Genomic DNA, 22,667 nt, shown 5'->3' with positions numbered 1-22,667 from the left:
ATGGAGGGAGTTGGGAGAGGTGAACTTCTGCTCGGCGCTACGGCGCTAGGAGAGGAAGTGGAAGCTGGGTACCCACCCCACCCCCCCCCAATAAAAAAAAATGACATGCCAAGTATGGCATGTCAGGGGGTCACCGGTGCTTTAAAGCGGAAGATCCATTTTTGGGTGAAACTCCGCTTTAAAAAGACCCGTGAGTGTCCAGTGGATGAGGTACTGGTATATAACTAGTTACGAACCACCCGGTTGTCTCCCCTGCACGAATCGCTGTCATTGTACGTTGGGTGCGTACACAACGATTTTGTGGGCGCGCACCCATTCACTAGCGGGGGACCCAACCAGCGGGTCCAGCAGGCTCCATGTCCGCCGGCCACCCGCGATCGCTCCAGAAACAGACAGAATGGGGATCTGTCAGTGTAAACAAACAGATCCCCATTCTGTCAGGGGAGAAGAGAGATATCTCTGTTCCTAGTGATTAGGAACAAGATTTCTCTCCTCCTCCATTCAGCCCAGCCCCCATACAGTTATCAACACCTCCCAGGGAACACACTTAACCCCTTGATTGCCCCCTAGTGTTAACCCCTCCCCTGCCAGTGACATTTATACAGTAATCGGTAGCTATTTTTAGCTCTGATCACTGTATAAATGTCGATGGTCCGCCAAAAAGTGTCAAGTGTCCAATCTGTCCGCCTCAATGTCCCAGTCCCGCTAAAAATCGCAGATCGCCGCCATTGCTAGTAAAAAAATACATTTTAAAAATGCCATAAATATATCCTCTATTTTGTAGCTGCTATAACTTTTGCGCAAATTCAATTCAATATATGCTTATTGCGTTTTTATTTTTATTTTTTTACCAAAAATATGTAGAATACATATTGGCCTAAACTGATGAAGAATTTTTATTTTTTTTTAGCAAAAAGTAAAAAATCTACACTTTTTTTTTTTTTAACCAGAATTTGTCTTTTTTTTTGTTTTTTTTTGTTTATAGCGCAAAAAAAAAAAAAACGCAGATGTGATCAAATACCACCAAAAGACAGCTCTAATTGTGGGAATTCGATTTTGTTTGTGCAAGGTCGCACGTCCACACTATTGTTGGTTAAAGCGACGCAGTGCCGTATTGCAAAAAGTGCCTGGTCATTAAGGAGGCAAATCTTCCGGTCCTTAAGTGGTTAAAGATGCCATGGACAAATCCTTGAAACCCTCCAAAAAGCCTGGTCTGGGCAGTGTCTTGGGTCTTTCCTAGAAAAAGAATTCCTCACTTCTAGTTCCCCACCTGATCACCCTTTTTAAGGCCCTCCAAAACAAGTACCTATCCCTTGCTTATGTCCTCTCAGGCATACGAGTGATCCTTAAGAGCCCAAACGAGGCGTCAAAGCCTCAACATTTTAGACCCGTGTCTCCTAAAGGTTGAACTGAAATTGCTAGGTAAAGTTCTTAGCTCCCAGATAAACAGATACCGCTACTCTCTTATTCATAGAGACCAAGTAGGTGATTCATCTCATTCACCGTGAATTCCCTGTTAGTTCTTGGTAACCTCTCACGACCCTCCCGAATTTCCACCAAATTATTACTCAATTTCCACAACTTTCAGACCTTAAAGCAGACCTTCAGTAATTTTTTTTTTATCTTTCCATCTATTAAATCTTCTGCCCTTGTTTTAACTTTGGATAGTAAAACATTTTTTTTCTGCCAGTAAATACCTTATACAGCCCACTTCCTGTTTCTTGTCTGGTAAAAAGCCTAGGCTTATGACATCATGCACAGCTCTCTCGCTCTCATGAGAGTTGGCCAGGAAGGGAGGGGGGATGAGTAATAAGAGGGCAGTGAGAGCTGCAGAGCTGGAGGTGTGTTTGTAAATTCTGGAAGTGAACAGGCAGCAGTTTCAGCTGCCCACTGTTAAAATAGTTGCAGCCAGACCCGGTGGAGGGAGATTTCTGCAGCATATTCGGAAAGTAAAGAGCATCAGTGTGTGTGTGTTTATATATGTATGTATGTATGTATATCTATATAGTGTGGTTGGAGGGAAGCTTCAGAATGGCAAAGATGTTTTTATTACAAATTATGTGAGCATTATGAGGGCATGTATTCAAAAGCTTGCCAGCATCCATTCACCTGAAATGACTAGCCTATTAGCCAGGATTTACAAATACTCATCCTGTGTACTGTACTCAAAGATGTGGAATTTTTTTTTTTTTCCTCACAAGTTGCAGAGCCTGGACCTTCCTCCTCTGTTCACATTTTCAAAATGTCCTTTACTGTACAAATAAGATCTGGAATTTTGACACGCCTGTAAATTCTATATCTTTGAGTATGGGACACATGTCCTTTCCCCACTTCTCTGTCATAGCCCTACTACTTGCTAGATAAAAGAAAAAAAATGGAGCCTTAGGTGGTCCTAGTAAACTTTTTGCCAGTGTCCAATCACATAAAGGTATTTGCGTAGAACCAGTTCCTGTGTCCTGTACTGTACACCAAGATATGACATTTTACAGGTAATCAAATTTCCAATTTTTATTTATGCAAGTTCGAAGAATCTATGCTTCTTTTCTATGTTTATAGGCTCAGAAAGAACTGTTGGATGCAGAAATGGATTTCCACAAACGTCTGTCCTCAGGTGAAGATGCAACAGAATTGAGAAAAAAGCTGAGTCAGTTACAAGTTGAGGTGAGCCTGTGTGTAACTTTAATATAGCAATCTGGGTTGTTTTTAGTATGGGAACTATCTCACGTTCTATTACTTAACATATTAAAAAATACAACCTGCCAGCAGAGTTATATAAATTTCAAAGCATCAGAATCAAATCGAGGACTTCAATCAAATCTTGACAACATTAGACGTTACATTGAGTTCAGTGATCCTTATGGAAGTCCCTGACTCAAATGAAAAGATGGGGAGGATTTAAAAGTGGCCACACATTTGTCTTTTCATGATTGATCTGAAAAATAGTGCTTAATTGTGTCCCAGACAAGCGTGTCTTAAACCTCAACTCCAGGCAGATAAAACTGACATAAATGAATCAAGCTCTATAATCATTAATACATTATTTTAAAGGAGAATTACAGACATGGCGATATTATACATAGTTACTTTGGACTTTGTATACACATTGAGGGAAAAAAGTATTTGATCTGCTGATTTTGTACGTTTGCCCACTGACAAAGAAATGATTAGACTATAAATTTAATGGTAGGTTGTTTTAACAGTGGGAGACAGAATGACAAAAATATCCAGAAAAACACATTTTAAAAAGTTTATAAATTGATTTCCATTTTAATGAGTGAAATAAATATTTAATCCCCTGGCAATTGGCAAGATTTCTGGCTCCCAGGTGTCTTTTATATACAGGTATCGAGCTGAGATTAGGAGCACTCTTAAAGGGAGTGCTCCTAATCTCAGCTTGTTACCTGTATAAAAGACACCTGTCCACAGAAGCAAGCAATCAGATTCAAATCTCTCCACCATGGCCAAGACCAAAGAGCTGTCCAAGGATGGACAAGACCACCGCCAAGCAGCTTGGTGAGAGGGTGACAACGGTTGGTGCGATTATTCGCAAATTGAAGAAACATTAAAATAAATGTCAATCTCCCTCGGTCTGGGGCTCCATGCAAGATCTCGCCTCCATGGAGTTTCAATGAGCATGAGAACGGTGAGGAATCAGCCCAGAATCTTGTCATTGATCTCAAGGCAGCTGGGACCACAGTCGCAACAAAACAGTTGGTAACACACTACACTGTGAAGGACTGAAATCCTGCAGCGCCCTCAAGGTCCCCCTGCTCAAAAAGGCACATGTAAGGCCCCTCTTAAGTTTGCTAATGAACATCTGAATGATTCAGAGGAGAACTGGGTGAAAGTGTTGTGGTCAGATGAGACCAAAATCAAGCTCTTTGGCATCAGCTCAACTCCAGCATGTTTGGAGGAGGAGGAATGCTGCCTATGACCCCAAGAACACCATCCCCACCATCAAACATGAAGGTGAAAACATTGGGTGTGGTTTTTTGCTAAGGGGACAGGGCAACTTCACCACATCAAAGGGACCATGGACGGGGCCATGTACTGTCAAATCTTTGGGGAGAGCCTCCTTCCCTCAGCCAGGGCATTGAAAATGGGTTGTGGATGGGTATTCCAGCATGACAATGACCCAAAACACACGGTCAAGGGAACAAAGAAGTGGCTCAAGAAGAAGCACATTAAGGCCCTGTAGTTGTCTAGCCAGTCTCCAGTTTTTAAATCCCATAGAAAATATGTGGAGGGAGCTGAAGGTTCAAGTTGCCAAACTTTAGTCTCTAAACCTTAATGACTTGGAGAGGATCTGTAAAGAGGAGTGGGACAAAATCCCTCCTGAGATGTGTGCAAACCTGGGGGCCAACTACATGAAACGTCTGACCTCTGCGATTGCCATGAAAGGTTTTGCCACCAAGTACTAAGTCATGTTTTGTGAAGGGGTCAAATATTTATTTCACTCATTAAAATGCAAATCAGTTTATAACTTTTTTGAAATGTGTTTTTTCAGGATTGTTTTGTTATTCTGTCTCACTATTAAAATCTACCATTAAAATTATAGAGTGATCATTTCTTTGTCTGTGGGCAAATGTACAAAATCAAGCAATGTGGGGAATAGGGAGCTCTGGATAATAAGGAGACTTTAACAGACAGTACACAATTGGCTCTTGGAATGTGATTAATGCACCACAAAAGCATTTCAGAAGAGGGAAGCACACTCTAAGAAAAACAAAGCAGAGCAGAAGGTGCTTCTAAGTGCTGTAATAAAACACTTTAATGACAAGGAAGGGTTAAAAACACTTACAAGATTGAAGTGAAAAAGAGGCATATCAATGAATTCATAACGTCCAGTCGGAGGATGCCTCCTGGGAGTAAAGACAGCTGCAGGTGGAAGTTCCAGCCAACCAGCGGTGGTAAACACTGTGTCTAGGATCCAAGATGGAGAGCCGTGCTGTCAGGACCAGCATGGAGTCCAGGTAACCAGAAGTGACATCAGAGTGCACGGGACATGTTTCGGAGCATGCCCATTCGCTCTTTCTTCAAACCAAATCGTCAGGGAATAAAATATTTTTTCCCTCACCGTACCAAACCTGGCCGATGGCGCTGAAAAGTAGACACCCCTACTTCAGTGAATCCCACTTTCTTCCGGTCCAGTGCTGAGCGTGCCGGTCTGATGCATTGTGAACACAGGAGGATGGCCGCTCAGCACAGGCGCCATTGAGCAAATATTTTGCATCACCTAATTGAATGCAGAGCGTTCTCTGATTGGACAAGGGGGAAATTGTGATGTCACCTCTCTGCCTCTTCCAATCAGAAAACGTTTTCCGGACCGGCACCCTATACAGTGGAAGCAGTTTGTGCAGCCTTTATGGAGCCGTGAGGCTCTCACCTTGAGCAGTGTACATTTGTGTATATACTTTTCTGGATAGCTGTTCACTCATTGACTTCACATTTTTCCTGTAGTTTGTTAAATGTATTTTAAACTTGAGTTATTTCTCTTTCAATATATATAGGCTGCTCGGTTAGGAATATTGCCCGCTGGACGGGGCAAGTCTGTGCCTACCCAGATCAGAGGGCGAGGTCGTGGAGGAAGGGGTAGAGGGTCGTTAAATCATATGGTTGTGGATCATCGACCCAAAACTATATCGGTTTCTGGTTTTTATGAGAAAGAAAAGGATGAGTTGCTGCAACATTTTGCTGTAAGTAAAACGTTATTAGGTTTTAATGAATCGGCTTCTTTCTATAATCTGTGGGTCAAGTAATTTGCAAGTTGTGCTCAATATCTGTTGTTACCCTTCCACTTACCTTACCCAACCTTTTTTTCTATTTTTCTTTATTTTCTATATATATTTATATTACAATACTTTTTATCCTTTCCTGTTTGCTTTTGTAATGGTACATCAAATTATAGGTTGTAAAAGTACAGGAATTATGCACTTGTTTCTGCTTAAACATCCCATCAGGTTTATCCTGTACAATCAGTATCCATTACACATATGGTTACAATACATCTATAGACTGTTCTTGAAGAGGCCAAGATGCACACATACTTCAAACAAAAAAAAAAAACTATACTCAACCTGTCCTCCATGAGATAAAGAGAAAATGTAAAGTCATTAAACGCACAACAGTAAAATCAGTCTGTATATGCAGTAAAGCATGCTTGTTATACTCACTGTGGAACCTATGGGGTTAATCCTCTGCATTGTATAAACAGGCTGCTTGATCTTGTCTTCTCTGATCCCTCCCCTTCTTCCACTGTCCCCAATCCATCTCCTGATAGAACAGAGGCTAAGGGGACAAGCTACACATGCTCAGTTTGGTGTGTTTTGCTAGAGAGTTTTTTTCTTTTTACTAGAGCGTGCATGTGATCAGCACAGGGCCTATCAGCACTGGCCAGACAGAGGATCAGGGGTCCTGCAGCCTTATAGGACAGTCAGAGTAGAATTAAACCCTTCCTACAAGCTTTAACCAGACACTGATAGAAGTCAAAAGACTGCTCTAACTGCTGATGAAAAAGGGTATTTAGCGGTTTATATTTACTAAAACGATTGCAGTTCTATGTACTGTGGGAGAACAGGTATAGTGAATGCAGGGATAGCAAACAAACACTCCTGCGCATTAGTGTGATGGCCGGGCCATCAATAACTCAAGGGATAGTGTCTTTGGTCTTGCTGCCCTCCTGGATAGGGGGTATCCTAAAAAGAAGATGGCACACCAGCCTTGTGCATTATCCCAAGATAATTTAATAATAAAAAACAATAAAATACTACTCACAAAATGTAGTGAATAAAAGCTTGTAGAAATCACTGGAATATGGCAATCAGTCCTAAAACCAACCGCCTCCCAGGAAACAGGAGGACCTCAGAACGCTGCTGGCTGACGAAGCTCTTTGAAGGAGTATTTTCTTCAGAGCTTCTACATGTTTGTGAGTAGTAGTTTGTATTTTTATTAAATTATCTTGGGATAATGCACAAGGCTGGTGCGCCCTTTTCTTTTTATCTTTTATAGTGAATGCAGGGTCCTGGTGTTTAGTAACATATTAAGGAAAAAAGGGAGGTACCTGTAGAAGTGGATGTTGGCATGTCCATTGTTTACTTTAAAGTGTAACTATGGCCAAAAATGACATGTACAGTGGATATAAAAAGTCTACACACCCCTGTTAAAATGTCAGTTTTCTGTGATGTAAAAAAGAGACACAGATGAATCATTTCATAACTTTTTCCACCTTTAATGTGACGTATAAACTGTATAACTCAGTTTAACCATTTCAGCCCCGGAAGTATTTACCCCCTTCCTGACCAGAGCACTTTTTACAATTTGGCACTGCGTCGCTTTAACTGCTAATTGCGCGATCATGCAATGCTGTACCCAAACGAAATTTGCGTCCTTTTCTTCCCATAAATAGCGTTTTCTTTTGATGGTATTTAATCACCTGCGATTTTTATTTTTTGCGCTATAAACGGCAAATTTTGAAAAAAAATTATATTTTCTACTTTTTGTTATAAAAAAAAAATCCAATAAACTCAATTTTAGTCATACATTTAGGCCAAAATGTATTCGGCCACATGTCTTTGGTAAAAAAAAGTCAATAAGCGTATATTTATTGGTTTGCGCAAAAGTTATAGCGTCTACAAACTAGGGTACATTTTCTGGAATTTACACAGCTTTTAGTTTGACTGCCTATGTCATTTCTTGAGGTGCTAAAATGGCAGGGCAGTACAACCCCCCCCCCCCCTCCCAAATGACCCCATTTTGGAAAGTGCTGAGAGGCATGTTGAGTCCATTGAATATTAATTTTTTTGTCCCACGTGATTGAATAATGACAACAACAAAAATTACAAAAAGTTGTCACTAAATGATATATTGCTCACAGAGGCCATGGGCATATGTGGAATTGCACCCCAAAATACATTTAGCTGCTTCTCCTGAGTATGGGGATACCACATGTGTGGGACTTTTTGGGAGCCTAGCCGCGTACGGGGCCCCGAAAACCAATCACCGCCTTCACGATTTCTAAGGGCGTAAATTTTTTATTTCTCTCCTCACTACCTATCACAGTTTTGAAGGCCATAAAATGCCCAGATGGCACAACCCCCCCCCCCCCCCCCCAAATTACCCCATTTTGGAAAATAGACACCCCAAGCTATTTGCTGAGAGGCATGGTGAGTATTTTGCACCTCTCATTTGTTTTTGAAAATGAAGAAAGACAAGAAAAAACATTTATTTTTTTTCAATTTTCAAAACTTTGTGACAAAAAGTGAGGTCTGCAAAATACTCACTATATCTCTCAGCAAATAGCTTGGGGTGTCAACTTTCCAAAATAGGGTCATTTGGGGGGGTTTTGTGCCACCTGGGCATTCCATGGCCTCCGAAACTATGATAGGCAGTGAAGAGTGAAATCAAAAATTTACGCCCTTAGAAAGCCTGAAGGCGGTGCTTGGTTTTCGGGGTCCCGTACTCTGCTAGGCTCCCAAAAAGTCTCACACATGTGGTATCCCCATACTCAGGATAAGCAACAGAATGTATTTTGGGGTGTAATTTTACATATTCCCATGGCATGTTTGAGCAATATATCATTTAGTGACAACTTTGTGCAAAAAAAAAAAAAAAATGTGTCTCTTTCCCGCAACTTGTGTCACAATATAAAATATTCCATGGACTCGACATGCCTCTCAGCAAATAGCTTGGGGTGTCTACTTTCCAAAATGGGGTCATTTGGGTGGGTTTTGAACTGTCCTGGCATTTTATGCACAACATTTAGAAGCTTATGTCACACATCACCCACTCTTCTAACCACTTGAAGACAAAGCCCTTTCTGACACTTTTTGATTACAAGAAAAAATTATTTTTTTTGCAAGAAAATTACTTTGAACCCCCCCAAACATTATATATTTTTTTAAAGCAAATGCCCTACAGATTAAAATGGTGGGTGTTTCATTTTTTTTTTTTTTTCCACAGTATTTGCGCAGCGATTTTTCAAATGCATTTTTTTTGGAAAAAACGCACTTTTTTTAAATTTTAATGCACTAAAACACACTATATTGCCCAAATGTTTGATGAAATAAAAAAGATGATCTTAGGCCGAGTACATGGATACAAAACATGACATGCTTTAAAATTGCGCACAAACGTGCAGTGGCAACAAACTAAATACATTTTTAAAAGCCTTTAAAAGCCTTTACAGGTTACCACTTTAGATTTACAGAGGAGGTCTACTGCTAAAATTACTGCCCTCGATCTGACCTTCGCGGTGATACCTCACATGCATGGTGCAATTGCTGTTTACATTTGACGCCAGTCTGGCGCTTGCGTTCCCCTTTGCGCGAGAGCAGGGGGGTACAGGGGTGCTTTTCTTTATTATTTTTTTTGCTTTTTTATCTTATTTTTAAACTGTTCCTTTCATTTTTATTTATTTTTTTAATCATTTTTGTTATTTCAAGGGATGTAAATATCCCCTATGATAGCAATAGGTAGTGACAGGTACTCTTTTTTTTTGAAAAAATTGGGGTCTATTAGACCCTAGATCTCTCCTCTGCTCTCAAAGCATCTGACCATCCAAAGATCGGTGTGATAAAATGCTTTCCCAAATTCCCAATGGCGCTGTTTACATCCGGCGAAATCTAAGTCATGAAATGCTCGTAGCTTCTGGTTTCTTAGGCCATAGAGATGTATGGAGCCATTCTGGTCTCTGATCAGCTCTATGGTCAGCTGGCTGAATCACCGGCTGCCATTCTCAGGTTCCCTGTTGGGACAGGAGAGCCAGAGAAAAACATGGAAGACGGGGGGGGGGGGGCATTCCCTCCCACTGCTTGTAAAAGTAGTCTAGAGGCTAATTAGCTGCTAGGATTGCTTTTACATGAAAGCCGACCGCTGGCTGAAAGGAATGATACCAAGATGATACCTAAACCTGCAGGCATCATTCTGGTATAACCACTCAAAGTCCAGCAACATACCAGTACGTTGCTGTGCTTGTTGGGCATATGTTGTAAACTTTTTTTTCATGCAGCCTGTGGGCTGAACGAAAAAAAGAGATTGATCTGTGGGTATGCCCACCATTAGAATACCTCCCTTCATCCACCCACTTCTAATGATAGGCATACATGCACCGTATATATGCCGAAGCATGGGGGCATCCTCCCGCAAAAGTTAGGAGCAAATCGCTCCTCTGCCCTCTGCTGCCCCCATGCTTCGGCATATATGCTGAAGTATGCAACTGTGGTGGTGACATCACCTCCGACAGCGCTGGAGTCATGGCTTTATGTATCGTGGGAGCAAACGCTGTTGCTGTCAAGATAAATAAATCCGCTCTGCAGCTGAAAAGCAAACATGGTAAAACATAATAACAATAAAACATTGCAAAATAGAATACAGTAAAAAGAGCAGAACAATAGAGAGAGAATAGAGAGAGAGAGAACAATAAAACAACTTTTTGTTTTTTTTTACTTTTACACTTTTTTTTTGTAACTATAACTTTTGTAACTGGTACCAGGTTCGGGTCTCTCAAAATGCGATGGCATCTTGGGAGACCCTGTGTTAGTGTGCCTAGTCTGTGCAGTGCTGTACCCTACGCTAATACTTAACTAGTGAATGGTAGCGTTCAAAACATTCACCAATGCAGAGACCAGGATTGTCAGGACAGGAGGGACAATAATACCGTGTGTCACGCCTATTTCCGCGCTTGCTGCAGACACGACATCTTTGGGGGGCTCGTTGGGTAGGGGTACTCGGGAGGACATACGGAAAATGCCTCTCATGCAGCTGGCTTACTGCATTTGGTTGGGGAAGGTGAGGTGGAGCACCGTCTGGAAACAGAAGGGCTTTGACGATCTCTTCCTGGAATTTAAGGAAGGATCCAGTCCGTCCTGAAGCTCTGTATAGCACATGAGCGTTCAGCAAAGCCAATTGAAATAAATAAACAGACACTTTCTTGTACCAGTGTCTGGCCTTATGGGCAATTAGGTACGGCGCCAACAACTGGTCGTTGAGGTCCCCACCTCCCATATTTTTGGTTATATTCGTGGACACAGAGGGGTTTATCCACAACACCGGTCACCGTAGGAATTTGGACCGTCGTGTCTGCATGAAGGGAGGTAAGAACGAAAACATTCTTATTATTATCCCTCCACTTCATAGCGAGCAAGTTATTACACTTGAAGCAAGCTCTCTCCCCCAGCTTAAGACGGGAATCTGCAAGCCACTGGGGAAAGCCCCGGCGATTAGGTCGCACGGTGCCACATGCTCCAATCTGTTGATCAAAAAGGTGACTAAAAAGTGGCACGCTCGTGTAATAATTGTCCACGTACAAGTGGGTACCCCTTTCCAAATAAGGGTGACACCAAGTCCCACACAATCTTGCCAGCGCTTCCTATGTAGTCAGGGCAGTTTGTCGGCTCTACGTGACTTTCTTTATCGTACATCATAGGACACAGAGCCTCAAGTAATTACTTGGTGGGTTATGGGTCTACCTTCAGGTGTTGACACTGGTATAACCAATACAGGAAGTTGACTCCCCTATATAACCCCTCCTCCTTCCAGGAGTCCTCAGTTTTTTCACCAGTGTCTAAGGTGTTGGTCACGAGTGAAGATGTGATCTGAGGAGCTCCAGGGAGGGATCCATGCTGGATTTTAAAAAAAACCTCCACAACCGGATCCATCCTCGCCACTGAGGCCATAGGATGGTACCTGGGCCTCGCATTGAAGAACGAGGTTTTGCCTGTAAGCTTCTCTTTGAGAGCTAGACCCTAGGAACCAGGGCTCTTTTTGGTTTTTCATATTACCTAAAGTTGTTCCTGAGGGGTGCTATACAGGTCCAAAGGAGCGGAACCCCTATTAAAAAGGGCCCCAGTCTTTGAAGGTTTAACTACGCTGCCCGCCATGATGGGTGAAGGTCAGATATGTCTGTTAAATCAGCAGTATCCTGCAGCGAGGATAAGGTAAGAGGAGAAGCCTAGGAATTGTAAAAAGTCCACCTATGCCTTTTTCTCCAAAAAATACATATATATATATATATATATATATTTATTATGTATAACTGTATGCCTTAAAATCTTTGCTCTAGAGAGAGTATATTACACTTACCTAGTACAATGCTTTTTCAGCAGGTCTGTGTCTGGCTATAGCAGCGGGTGTGGTCTTGCAGCCAGAGGGGAGTTCTTAATTGAACAGATGGTGTTCCTCTTCTGAGGGATCTAAAGGGGTTTCAGCAGTAGTTTATGAACATACAAAACCAGCCATTTGCATTTTTTTTGTATAAAGTGAAGTCTTCCTTTAAAACTAGGAGCTTAACAAACACTGCTGATAAAAATTCCCCTCCCCTCCTGGAGAGGTGCGGTAACAGCTGACACTTACTTGTAATCAGATTTTCACCTGAGGCTTAACACAGACGCTCTCAGTTCATATGCTGAAGACAGAAGTCTGTCACACTAAGAGACACAGGAGCGCTGGGCATGTAAAGGTGTGTAAACAGGCATTTCCAGCACAGGAAATATTATGGTCTTTCAAGCTACCTCTAGTAGAGTCATCTGATAGTTCTCTTCCTTGGAACCTTCACTGCCTTTTTCATGCATTTCCTGTACATGTACAGAACCACGCAGAAATTCAACAGATCCATTCTAGATCTAAAAGAATCTAAATCAGTTCCTGATGATCCGCTCCTTTCTATGGAGTCGATAGTCAGTAGTTTGTATCCTGCAAGGAGGAAAACTTCTGTCGCCTATCGGCATCAGGGATGCATATCTGCATGTCCATATATTTCCTGCTCACCAAAGGTTTCTGTGGTTCGAAGTAGAACAGCAGCATTTCAGTTTATAGCCTTGCTCTTCGGGCTAGCTACAGCACCTCAAGTGTTCACAAAGGTGCTAGCCCCACCTGTAGCCAGGTCAAGGGCACAGGGTTTAAACAGTCTTGGCATACCTAGACGATCTATTGCTAATAGACCAATCGCTGTTCGGAGTAAGGTGTACGCATTACAACCAGTTACCTGGAAAGGTCTGGGTTGCATTCTCAACCTAGTAAAGTCTCCATTAAAATCGCTAAAAAAGGGCTGCAGTATTTGGGTCTGATCATAGATACAGCCCAGAAAAAGGGTCTTCTTGCCCAGAAAAAAAAACAAAACAAAACACCACTCTATAAAAGAGTTGGTGTGGATGGTCAGGTCAAAAGGAGGTCCCTCCATTCACCTTTGCATGAGGTTGTTAGAAAAGATGGTGGCTTCATTCGAAGCAGTTCCCTTTGCCCAGTTCCATTCGAGACTGTTGCAAAACAGTATTCTATTTCCTTGGAACAAAACGATCCAAGCTTTGGACTTGCCAATGCGGCTGTCCCCAAGGGTGTCCCAAAGCCTCAATTGGTGGTTACTAAAGAATGTCCTAAAGGGTAAATACTTCAGACCACTTTTCTGGAAAGTGGTAATGACAGAGAAGACAACTGTCCAAGAACAGTGTTCAAGAACCGGAAGAGCTTTGCCCATCAACATCCTAGAGATTTGGGCAGTGCGCCTGGCTCTAAAAGCCTGGACTTCCAGGTTAAGGGATTGTCCCGACAGGATCCAATTTCGTCAATGCCACGGCTGTGGCCTATATCAATCACCAAAAGGGGCACCAAGAATCTCTCAGTGCAGAGAGACGTGAACCATATTCTAACTTGGTATAAAGAAATATTCCGTGCCCATCGGCAGTCTTCATTCTGGGAATAGAGAATTGGCACGCGCACTACATGTGCCGCCAGCAGATTATTCCCAGGGGAATGGTCTATTCACCCCGACATGTTTCGGGCTGTTTGTCAAGGATGGGGGACTCCGGATGGAGATCTTCTAGCATCCAGTGCAACATAGTCAACTTTGTGTCCCCAACAAAGGATCCATTCGCATGCAGAACAGATGCGTTGATGATACTGTGGGATCAGCTTTTACTGATCTATGCATTTCCCCCTATTCAGTTGCTGCCTTGACTTCTTTGCAGGATCAAGCTAGAAAGAAAACCGGTAATTCGGGCAGCACCAGCATGGCCCAGAAGGTCATGGTATGCAGAGGTCGTAAAGATGGCAGTGGAGGATCTGTGGTCCCTTCCACTAAGGCCAGACCTGCTCTCACAGGGGCCGATATTCCATCCTACTTTACGAAAGCTAAATTTATCGGCCTGGCTATTGAGACCCACATTCTGAAAAGACGTGGGCTTTCCAGGGCAGTTATTTCTACTTTAATGCTAGGAAGCCAGCTTCTAGAGCTATATATTATAGAGTCTGGAAAGCTTATGTTTCCTGGTGTGAATCCAAGGGTTGGCACCCTCGGAGATATATTAGAGGCAGAATTCTTGCCTTTCTACAAGTAGGCATAGAGATGAAGTTGGCCCTGAGTACTATTAAGGGCCAAGTCTCAGCCTTATCAATTTTATTTCGAAGACCACTTGCTACACATTCTTTAGTCTGGGGTTTCATGCAAGGAGTGATGCGGATTAATCCGCCATTTAAATCACCCTTAAGCCCTTGGGACTTGAATTTAGTTTTGTCAGTGTTACACAAACTGCCATTCGAACCATTACGGCATGTTCCCTTAGTCCTTCTGACTAGGAAGCTGATATTTTTGGTTGCTATATCCTCAGCAAGGAGGGTTTCAGAATTGGCTGCTCTTTCCTGTAAAGAGCCATATTTGATTATTCATGAGGACAGAGTGGTGTTACTCCCTCGTCCAGGCTTTTTGCCAAAAGTGGTTTCAGGCTTTCATCCGAATGAAGATATTGTCCTGCCATAGTTTTTTCCAAAACCATGTTCCAAGGAAGAAAACTCACTACATTGTCTTGATGTGGTGAGAGCAGTGAAGATCTATTTAACCACTTCCCTACCAGGCTAATTCTGACATTTCTCTCCTACATGTAAAAATCATCATTTTTTTGCTAGAAAATTACATAGAACCCCCAAACGTTATGTATGTTTTTTTTTAGCAAAGATCCTAGAGAATACAATGGCGGTTGTTGCAACTTTTTATCTCACACAGTATTTGCGCAGGAATTTTTCTAACTCTTTTTTTTGGGAAAAAAACAGTTTTGTGTTTAAAAAAAAAAACAAAACCGTAAAGTTAGCCCAATGTTTTTACATATTGTGAAAGATGAAGTTACCCCGAGTAAATAGATACCTAACATGTCACGCTTCAAAATTGCACACGCTCGTGGAATGGTGCCAATGTTCAGTACTTAAAAATCCCCATAGGCGACGCTTGAAATTTTTTTTACTGGTTACATGTTTTGAGTTACAGGAGGTCTAGGGACAAAATGATTGCGCTCACTACAACGTTCGCGGCGATACCTCACATGTATGGTTTGAACAATGTTTTCATATGTGGGCGGGACTTACGTATGCGTTCGCTTCTGCGTGCGAGCACACGGGGTCAGCGGTGCTTTAAAAAATTTTTTATTTTATTTAATTTTTTTTATTTTGACACTTTTTTGAAAAAAAATAAAATTTGATCACTTTTATTCCTATTACAAGGAATGTAAACATCCCTTGTAATAGGAATATGACATGACAGGTCCTCCTAATAGTGAGATATGGGGTCAATAAGACCCCATATCTCACCACTAGGCTGGGAAGCCTGAAATCCAAAGAAAAAATAAAACGATCACAGCTTCCCAGTGGAAGCGGCGCCGTTTTTTTGAATGGAGAGACCGGACGTAACGTCATAACATCGCGCCCGGCCTCCGATGATCATAGAGACTCCGGCGACCATCTGGTCCGCCGGAAATCTCTATGATCTACATCCGGAGCCGGTGGATCTGCTCTCCGTCTCACTGATTGCAACGGTGAGTCGGAACAAGCACCGGAGGGCAGCTGGAGGGGGGGACGTCCCCTCTCGCCTCCCATAGGAACGATCAAGCGACGGAACGGCCGCTATGATCATTCCTATGGTGTAGAGATTCGCCAGCTGAAACTGGCAATATCTGAATGATGTCTGTAACTACAGGCATCATTCAGATATACCCGCTCAAAGCCCAGGACGTCATATGACGTGGGCGGGAGGGAAGTGGTTAAAGAAAGCTGCTCAGATTCGTAAGACTGAGGTCTTATTTATTCTGCCAGAGGGTCCTAAAAAAGGACAGGCAGCGTCAAAATCCACTATGGCTAAGTGGATTCGGCAAGTTATAATTCGAACTTATGATTTTAACCACTTGACCACTGGGCACTTAAACCCCCTTAATAACCAGACCAATTTTCAGCTTTTGGTGCTCTCACATTTTGAATGACAATTACTCAGTCATGCAACACTGTATCTATATGAATTTTTTGTCCCTTTTTTCACACAAATAGAGCTTTCTTTTGGTGGTATTTAATCACCGCTGGGTTCTTTATTTTTTGCGCTATAAAAGAAAAAAGACCGAAAAATCTGTAAAAAAATTAATGTTTCTTCGTTTCTGTTATAAAATTTTGAAAATTAGTAATTTTTCTTCATATATTTTGGCCAAAATTTATACCGCTACATATCTTTGGTAAAAATAACCCAAATTAGTGTATATTATTTGGTCTTTGTGAAAGTTATAGCGTCCACAAGCTATGGTGCCAATATCTGAAAATTGATCACGCCTGAAGTACTGACGGCCTATCTCATTTCTTGAGACCCTAACATGCCAGAAAAGTACAAATACCCCCCAAATGACCCCTTTTTGGAAAGAAGACATTCCAAGGTATTTAGAAAGATGCATGGTGAGTTTTTTGAAGTTGTCATTTTTTCCCACAATTCTTTGCAAAATCAAGTTTTTTTTTTTTTTTTTTTTTTTTTTTTTTTTTTTTCTTTTTTTTTTTTTCACAAAATTGTCATATTAGCAGGTTATTTCTCACACACAGCATATGCATACCACATATTACACCCCAAAACACATTCTGCTATTACTCCTGAGTATGGTGATACCACATGTGTGAGACTTTTACACAGCGTGGCCACATACAGAGGCCCAACATGCAGGGAGCACCTTCAGGCGTTCTGGAGCACCCAGGCCAATTCTGACATTTCTCTCCTACATGTAAAAATCATCATTTATTTGCTAGAAAATTACATAGAACCCCAAAACATTATATATGTTTTTTTAGCAAAGACCCTAGAGAATACAATAGCGGTCATTGCAATTTTTTATCTCGCAGGATATTTGCGCAGCAATTTTTCAAACGCGTTTTTTTTGGAAAAAAAAATGTTTTTTGCTTTAAAAAAAAACAAAACAGTAAGGTTAGCCCAATGTTTTTGCATAATATGAAAGATGAAGTTACGCCGAGTAAATAGATACCTAACATGTCACCTTTCAAAATTGCACACGCTTGTGGAATGGCACCAAACTTCGCCACTTAAAAATCCCCATAGGCGACGCTTTAAAATTTTTTACTGGTTACAAATTTTGAGTTACAGAGGAGGTCTAGGGCCAAAATTATTGCTCTCGCTCTACCGATCGCAGCGATACCTCACATGTGTGATTTGAACATCGTTTTCATATGTGGGCGGGACTTACGTATGCGTTCGCTTCTGCATGCGAGCACACGGACAGGGGCGCTTTAAAAATTTTTTTATTTTATTGTTCATTTTACTTTTTTTAGTTTGACACTTTTTTCCCAAAAAAAAAGTTTTTGATCACTTTTATTCCTATTACAAGGAATGTAAACATCCCTTATAATAGGAATATGGCATGACAGGTCCTCTTTACAGTGAGATATGGGGTCAATAAGACCCCAAATCTCACCTCTAGGCTGTGCCTGAAATTAAAAAAAAAAAAAAAAAAAAAGATCCTGGCTTCGATCGTAGCGGTGAGTCGGTAGAAGCACCGGAGGGCGGCGGGAGGGGGGACGTCCCCTCTCGCCTCCCGTAAGAACGATCAAGCAGTGTAACAGCCGCTATGATCGTTCTTATGGTGTAGGGAATCGCCGGCTGAAAAAGATGATATCTGAATGATGCCTGTAGCTGCACCCATCATTCAGATATCCCCGCACAAAGTCAAGGACGTCGTATGACGGAAGGCCAGAAGTGGTTAAAACGCTTTTTTTTTTTTTTTTTTTTTAACACAAAGTTGTCCATTTATACAATATTTATAACACATAGCATGTACATATCAAAAATGACACCCCAAAATAGATTCTCCTACTCCTCCTGAGTACGGCGATACCACATCTGTGAGACTTCCACAGCCTGGCCACATACAGAGGCAGAGTATGGCTGGTTATGGCTGAGCATGGCTGAGCATGGCTGAGCATGGCTGGGTATGGCTGAGCATGGCTGGGTATGGCTGAGCATGGCTGGGCATGGCTGAGCATGGCCGAGTATGGCTGAGCATGGCTGGGTATTGCAGAGTATCGCCGAGTATGACTGGGTATGGCAGAGTATGACTGGGTATCACCGAGTATGGCTGGGTATCACTGAGTATTGCAGAGTATGGCTGGGTATCACTGAGTATTGCAGAGTATGGCTGGGTATGGCAGAGTATTGCGGGATATTGCGGGGTATTTCAGGGTATGGCGGTGTATTGCGGGGTATTTCAGGGTATGGCAGGGTATGGCAGAGTATTGCGGGGTATTCCAGGGTATGGCAGAGTATTGCGGGGTATTCCAGGGTATGGCAGAGTATTGCGGGGTATTCCAGGGTATGGCAGAGTATTGCGGGGTATTCCAGGGTATGGCAGAGTATTGCGGGGTATTCCAGGGTATGGCAGAGTATTGCGGGGTATTCCAGGGTATGGCAGAGTATTGCGGGGTATTCCAGGGTATGGCAGAGTATTGCGAGGTATTCCAGGGTATGGCAGGGTATGGCGGGGTATTGCGGAGTATGGCGGGGTATTGCGGAGTATGGCGGGGTATGGCGGGGTATGGCGGGGTATGGCGGGGTATGGCGGGGTATGGCGGGGTATGGCGGGGTATGGCGGAGTATGGCGGAGTATGGCGGAGTATGGCGGAGTATGGCGGAGTATGGCGGGGTATGGCGGAGTATGGCGGGGTATGGCGGAGTATGGCGGGGTATGGCGGGGTATTGCGGAGTATGGCGGGGTATGGCGGGGTATTGCAGGGTATGGCGGGGTATTGCAGGGGTATGGCAGAGTATTGCAGGGTATGGCAGGGGTATTGTGGGGCATACCAGAGTACTGTGGGGCATTGCAGAGGGCATTGCAGGGCATGCATAGTAGTGGGGATGGCTGAGCATGGATGGCTGGATGTCTCTGTGCAGCGCTGTGGGCACTACACATGCAGCCCACAACGCTGCAGCCATCCATCCATCCCCCTCTCCGCTCACAGTGTACCGATCGGTACACAGAGGGGAGGAGAGGAACCGGCGTCATCCGATGACACCGGTTTGTTTACATGTGATCGCTCCGTCATTTGACGGAGCGATCACATGGTAAACGGCCGCGATCAGCGGCCATTTACCGGGATCTGTGATGCGCCGGGTCCTCTGGACCTGGCGGTCACGGATGCTCTCGAGTGCGCGCCCTAGGGGGCGCGCGAGAGCAAAATTCTGGGAGGACGTCCCTGGACGTCCTCCCAGAGTTAAACAACCGCCCTGTAGCCGTCATTTGGCTATGGGCCGGTTGTTAAGCGGTTAAAGGGAAAGATTCCCCCTTTTCTAGTTAAGGTGCACTCTACCAGAGCGGTTGGTGTTTCTTGGGCAGTGCGTCACCAGGCCTCCATGTCTCAGATCTGCAAGGCTGCAACTTGGTCTTCAGTGCATACATTTACAAAATTTTATTAAGTAGATGTAAAATGGAATGAGGATATCGCCTTCGGGCGCAGTGTGCTGCAAGCAGCAGTATAATTCCTCAAGGTCTGGGGGTGCCCTACGGGTTGTGTCTCCCTCCCCTCAAATAGCATTGCTATGGGACATCCCACCAAGTAATTACTTGAGGCTCTGTGTCCTATGATGTAGGATAAAGAAAATAGGATTTTTAAAACCGCTTACCTGTAAAATCCTTTTCTTGGAGTACATCATAGGACACAGAGCTCCCACCCCTCTGTTTTGTGGGGTGAGAGTATATTGCTTATATTGCTTGGCTTCAAAAACTGAGGACTCCTGGAAGGAGGAGGGGTTATATAGGGGAGTCAACTTCCTGTATTGGTTATACCAGTGTCAACACCTGAAGGTAGGCTCATAACCCTCCAAGTAATTACTTGAGGCTCTGTGTCCTATGATGTACAACAGAGTTCATTGTTGTTGAAGTGCATGAACCGCAAAATCTGCTCGTATCGTGCCCTGGTCATGGAGGCAGAGAACAAGAGCATATGGTGAATTGGGTCAGTGGACCAATATGACCGCAACTCACTCTTTTTAGTTATGCCCATGTTGAGGGAAAGGCCCAGAAAGATCTTAAATTCGGAAACCGTAATTGGTTTCCAATCTCTGGCAAGGGGGGACTGGGGAATAGTGGCGATGTGTTGATCAGCGTACAAATTGCTTTGGTCCACAATAGATCTATAGAGATCTTCGGTGAAAAACAGTGAATAAAACTCAAGTGACGTGAAATCAACTGTTTCCACCTGAATGCCGGCTTGGCCAGTGAATGGGGGAAGTACGGGTGCTGCAGAAGTGGTGGGTTCCCTATTAGGATTGGCGAATGCAGCAGGAAGGGCACGACGGGCCTGTGTTCATCTTCTTGGTGGCAGCGGGACACTACTTGTGCTTGCCACCTCGCCAGCTTGAACTGCACGTATGGGACTCGCCACGTCACCAAGTGTTACTGCAGTGCTGGATGTACGACCAGGGTGTACTAGGCCGCTGGTGCTTGCCAGTTCACCAGAAGGAATAGCGGCGCTAGTACTGCTCTGCTCCATAGGAGGGACCTGCGATTCTTGCACCTCAACAACAGCAGAAGAAGATCGGGGTCTGGTACGCCTGACCTTGGCAGGGACCACAACTCCGTCGTCAGAGCTATCTGTCATGAAGCCGCTGTACTTGAACCTATATACTTACCGCCCTAACTAGCGTCACCTGTGACACTAATACAGCAATCAGAAAAACTATCTCTTAGTGACACTGGCGACGGGGGGTGATCAAGGGGTTAACTTTTATTAGGGGGGGTTAGGGGGCTACCACTAACTGCTGTACCACTTATAACTGTCACAAACTGACACCAATGCAATAATCAGAAAAAAATAAAAATTGCTATTGGTGTCACTGTGATGGGGGGTGAAATGTGTGCCTAGCGTGTTCTACTGTTAGTGTAGTGTTGGTGCAAACTTACTTGATGTCTTCTCTCCTCGGCGCCGGAACGAAAAGACCGGCTCGATGAGAGATTACATCACTTCCTCTGCCGCTGTTTACATTACAGCAGCAGAGGAAGATTGTCATTGGCTGGGAGCGATCGCGAGGGGGTGGCCACGAATGGATGGCCTCCCCCTCACCTCTTATCGCTCAGGGACAGACGAGGACTGCCTCGGGCACCGGGGCGGGGGGGGGGGGGCGGGGGGTAGGTACCCATACGTTACTTTGCCTGCCCATGCCATTCTGCCGCAGTATATCTGCGTGAGGCGGTCGGCAAGTGATTAACAACAAACTGAAATCTTTTAGGTGGCGGGAAGTAAGAATAAATAACTAAAATAATATGGTTGCAGAAGTGTGCACACCCTTAAACTAATACTTTGTTGAAGCACCTTTTGATTTTATTACAGCACTGTCTTTTTGGGTATGGGTCTATCAGCATGGCACATCTTGACTTGGCAATATTTGCCCACTCTTCTTTGCAAAAAACACTCCAAATCTGTCAGATTGCGAGGGCATCTCCTGTGCACAGCCCTCTGAAAATCTGTGGGGTTATCTGAAATCTGATTCAGGTCTGGGCTCTGGCTGTGCCATTCCAAAACTGTAATCTTCTTCTGGTGAAGCTATTCCTTTGTTGATTTGGATGTATGCTTTGGGTTGTTCTCATGCTGAAAGATGAAGTTCCTCTTAATGTTCAGCTTTCTAGCAGAAGCCTGAAGGTTTTGTGCCAATATTGACTGGTATTTGGAACTGTTCATAATTCCCTTTTACCTTGAGGCCCCTGTTTCAGCTGAAGGAAAAACAGCCCCAAAGCATGATGCTGCCACCACCATGCTTCTCTGTGAATGTGGTGTTCTTTTGGTGATGCGCGGTGTTGTTTTTGCACCAAACACGTCTTTTGGAATTATGGCCAAAAAGTTCAACCTTCGGTTTCATTTAGCCGGGCTTGGATGTTTTTTTCTTTGTAAGAAAAAAGACTTCCGTCTTGCCACTCTACCCCTTAGCCCAGACATATGAAGAATACGGGAGATTGTTGTCACATGTACCACACAGCCAGTACTTGCCAGATATTCCTGCAATTCCTTTAATGTTGCTGTAGGCCTCTTGGCAGCCTCTCTGATCAGTTTTCTTCTCGTCTTCGTCAATTTTGGAGGGATGTCCAGTTCTAGGTAATGTCACTGTTGTGCCATATTTTCTCCACTTGATGATGACTGTCTTCATTGTGTTCCATGGTATATCTAAACCTGTACCCTTCTCCTGACTGATACCTTTTAACAACAAGATCCCTCTGATGCTTTGGAAGCTCTCTGCAGACCATGGCTTTTGCTGTAGGATGTGACTAAGAAAATATCAGGAAAGACTTACTTGAACAGCTGAACTTTTATTTGGGGTTAATCAGAGGCACTTTAAATGATGGCAGGTGTGTACGGACTCCTATTTAACATGGGTCTGAATGTGA

The 22,667-nt window shown here is 43.4% G+C and overlaps 1 protein-coding gene across 1 annotated transcript in view; it reads left to right on the top strand.

Annotated features, from left to right (window-relative positions):
- The window catches only part of RBM27 (RNA binding motif protein 27), a 219,080-nt gene that overhangs the window by 174,658 nt on the left and 21,755 nt on the right, over positions 1-22,667 (top strand). The window contains exons 17-18 of the mRNA XM_073620625.1: positions 2,557-2,661; positions 5,511-5,696. Coding sequence (XP_073476726.1) covers positions 2,557-2,661; positions 5,511-5,696 — 291 coding nt within the window. The remainder of the gene's footprint in view (positions 1-2,556; positions 2,662-5,510; positions 5,697-22,667) is intronic.

Source organism: Aquarana catesbeiana, linkage group LG03, assembly GCF_042186555.1.
Source record: "Aquarana catesbeiana isolate 2022-GZ linkage group LG03, ASM4218655v1, whole genome shotgun sequence".
Taxonomy (NCBI): domain Eukaryota; kingdom Metazoa; phylum Chordata; class Amphibia; order Anura; family Ranidae; genus Aquarana; species Aquarana catesbeiana.
The sequence above is the reverse complement of the archived record's forward strand: the minus strand, read 5'-3'. Positions and strand labels throughout refer to the sequence as shown.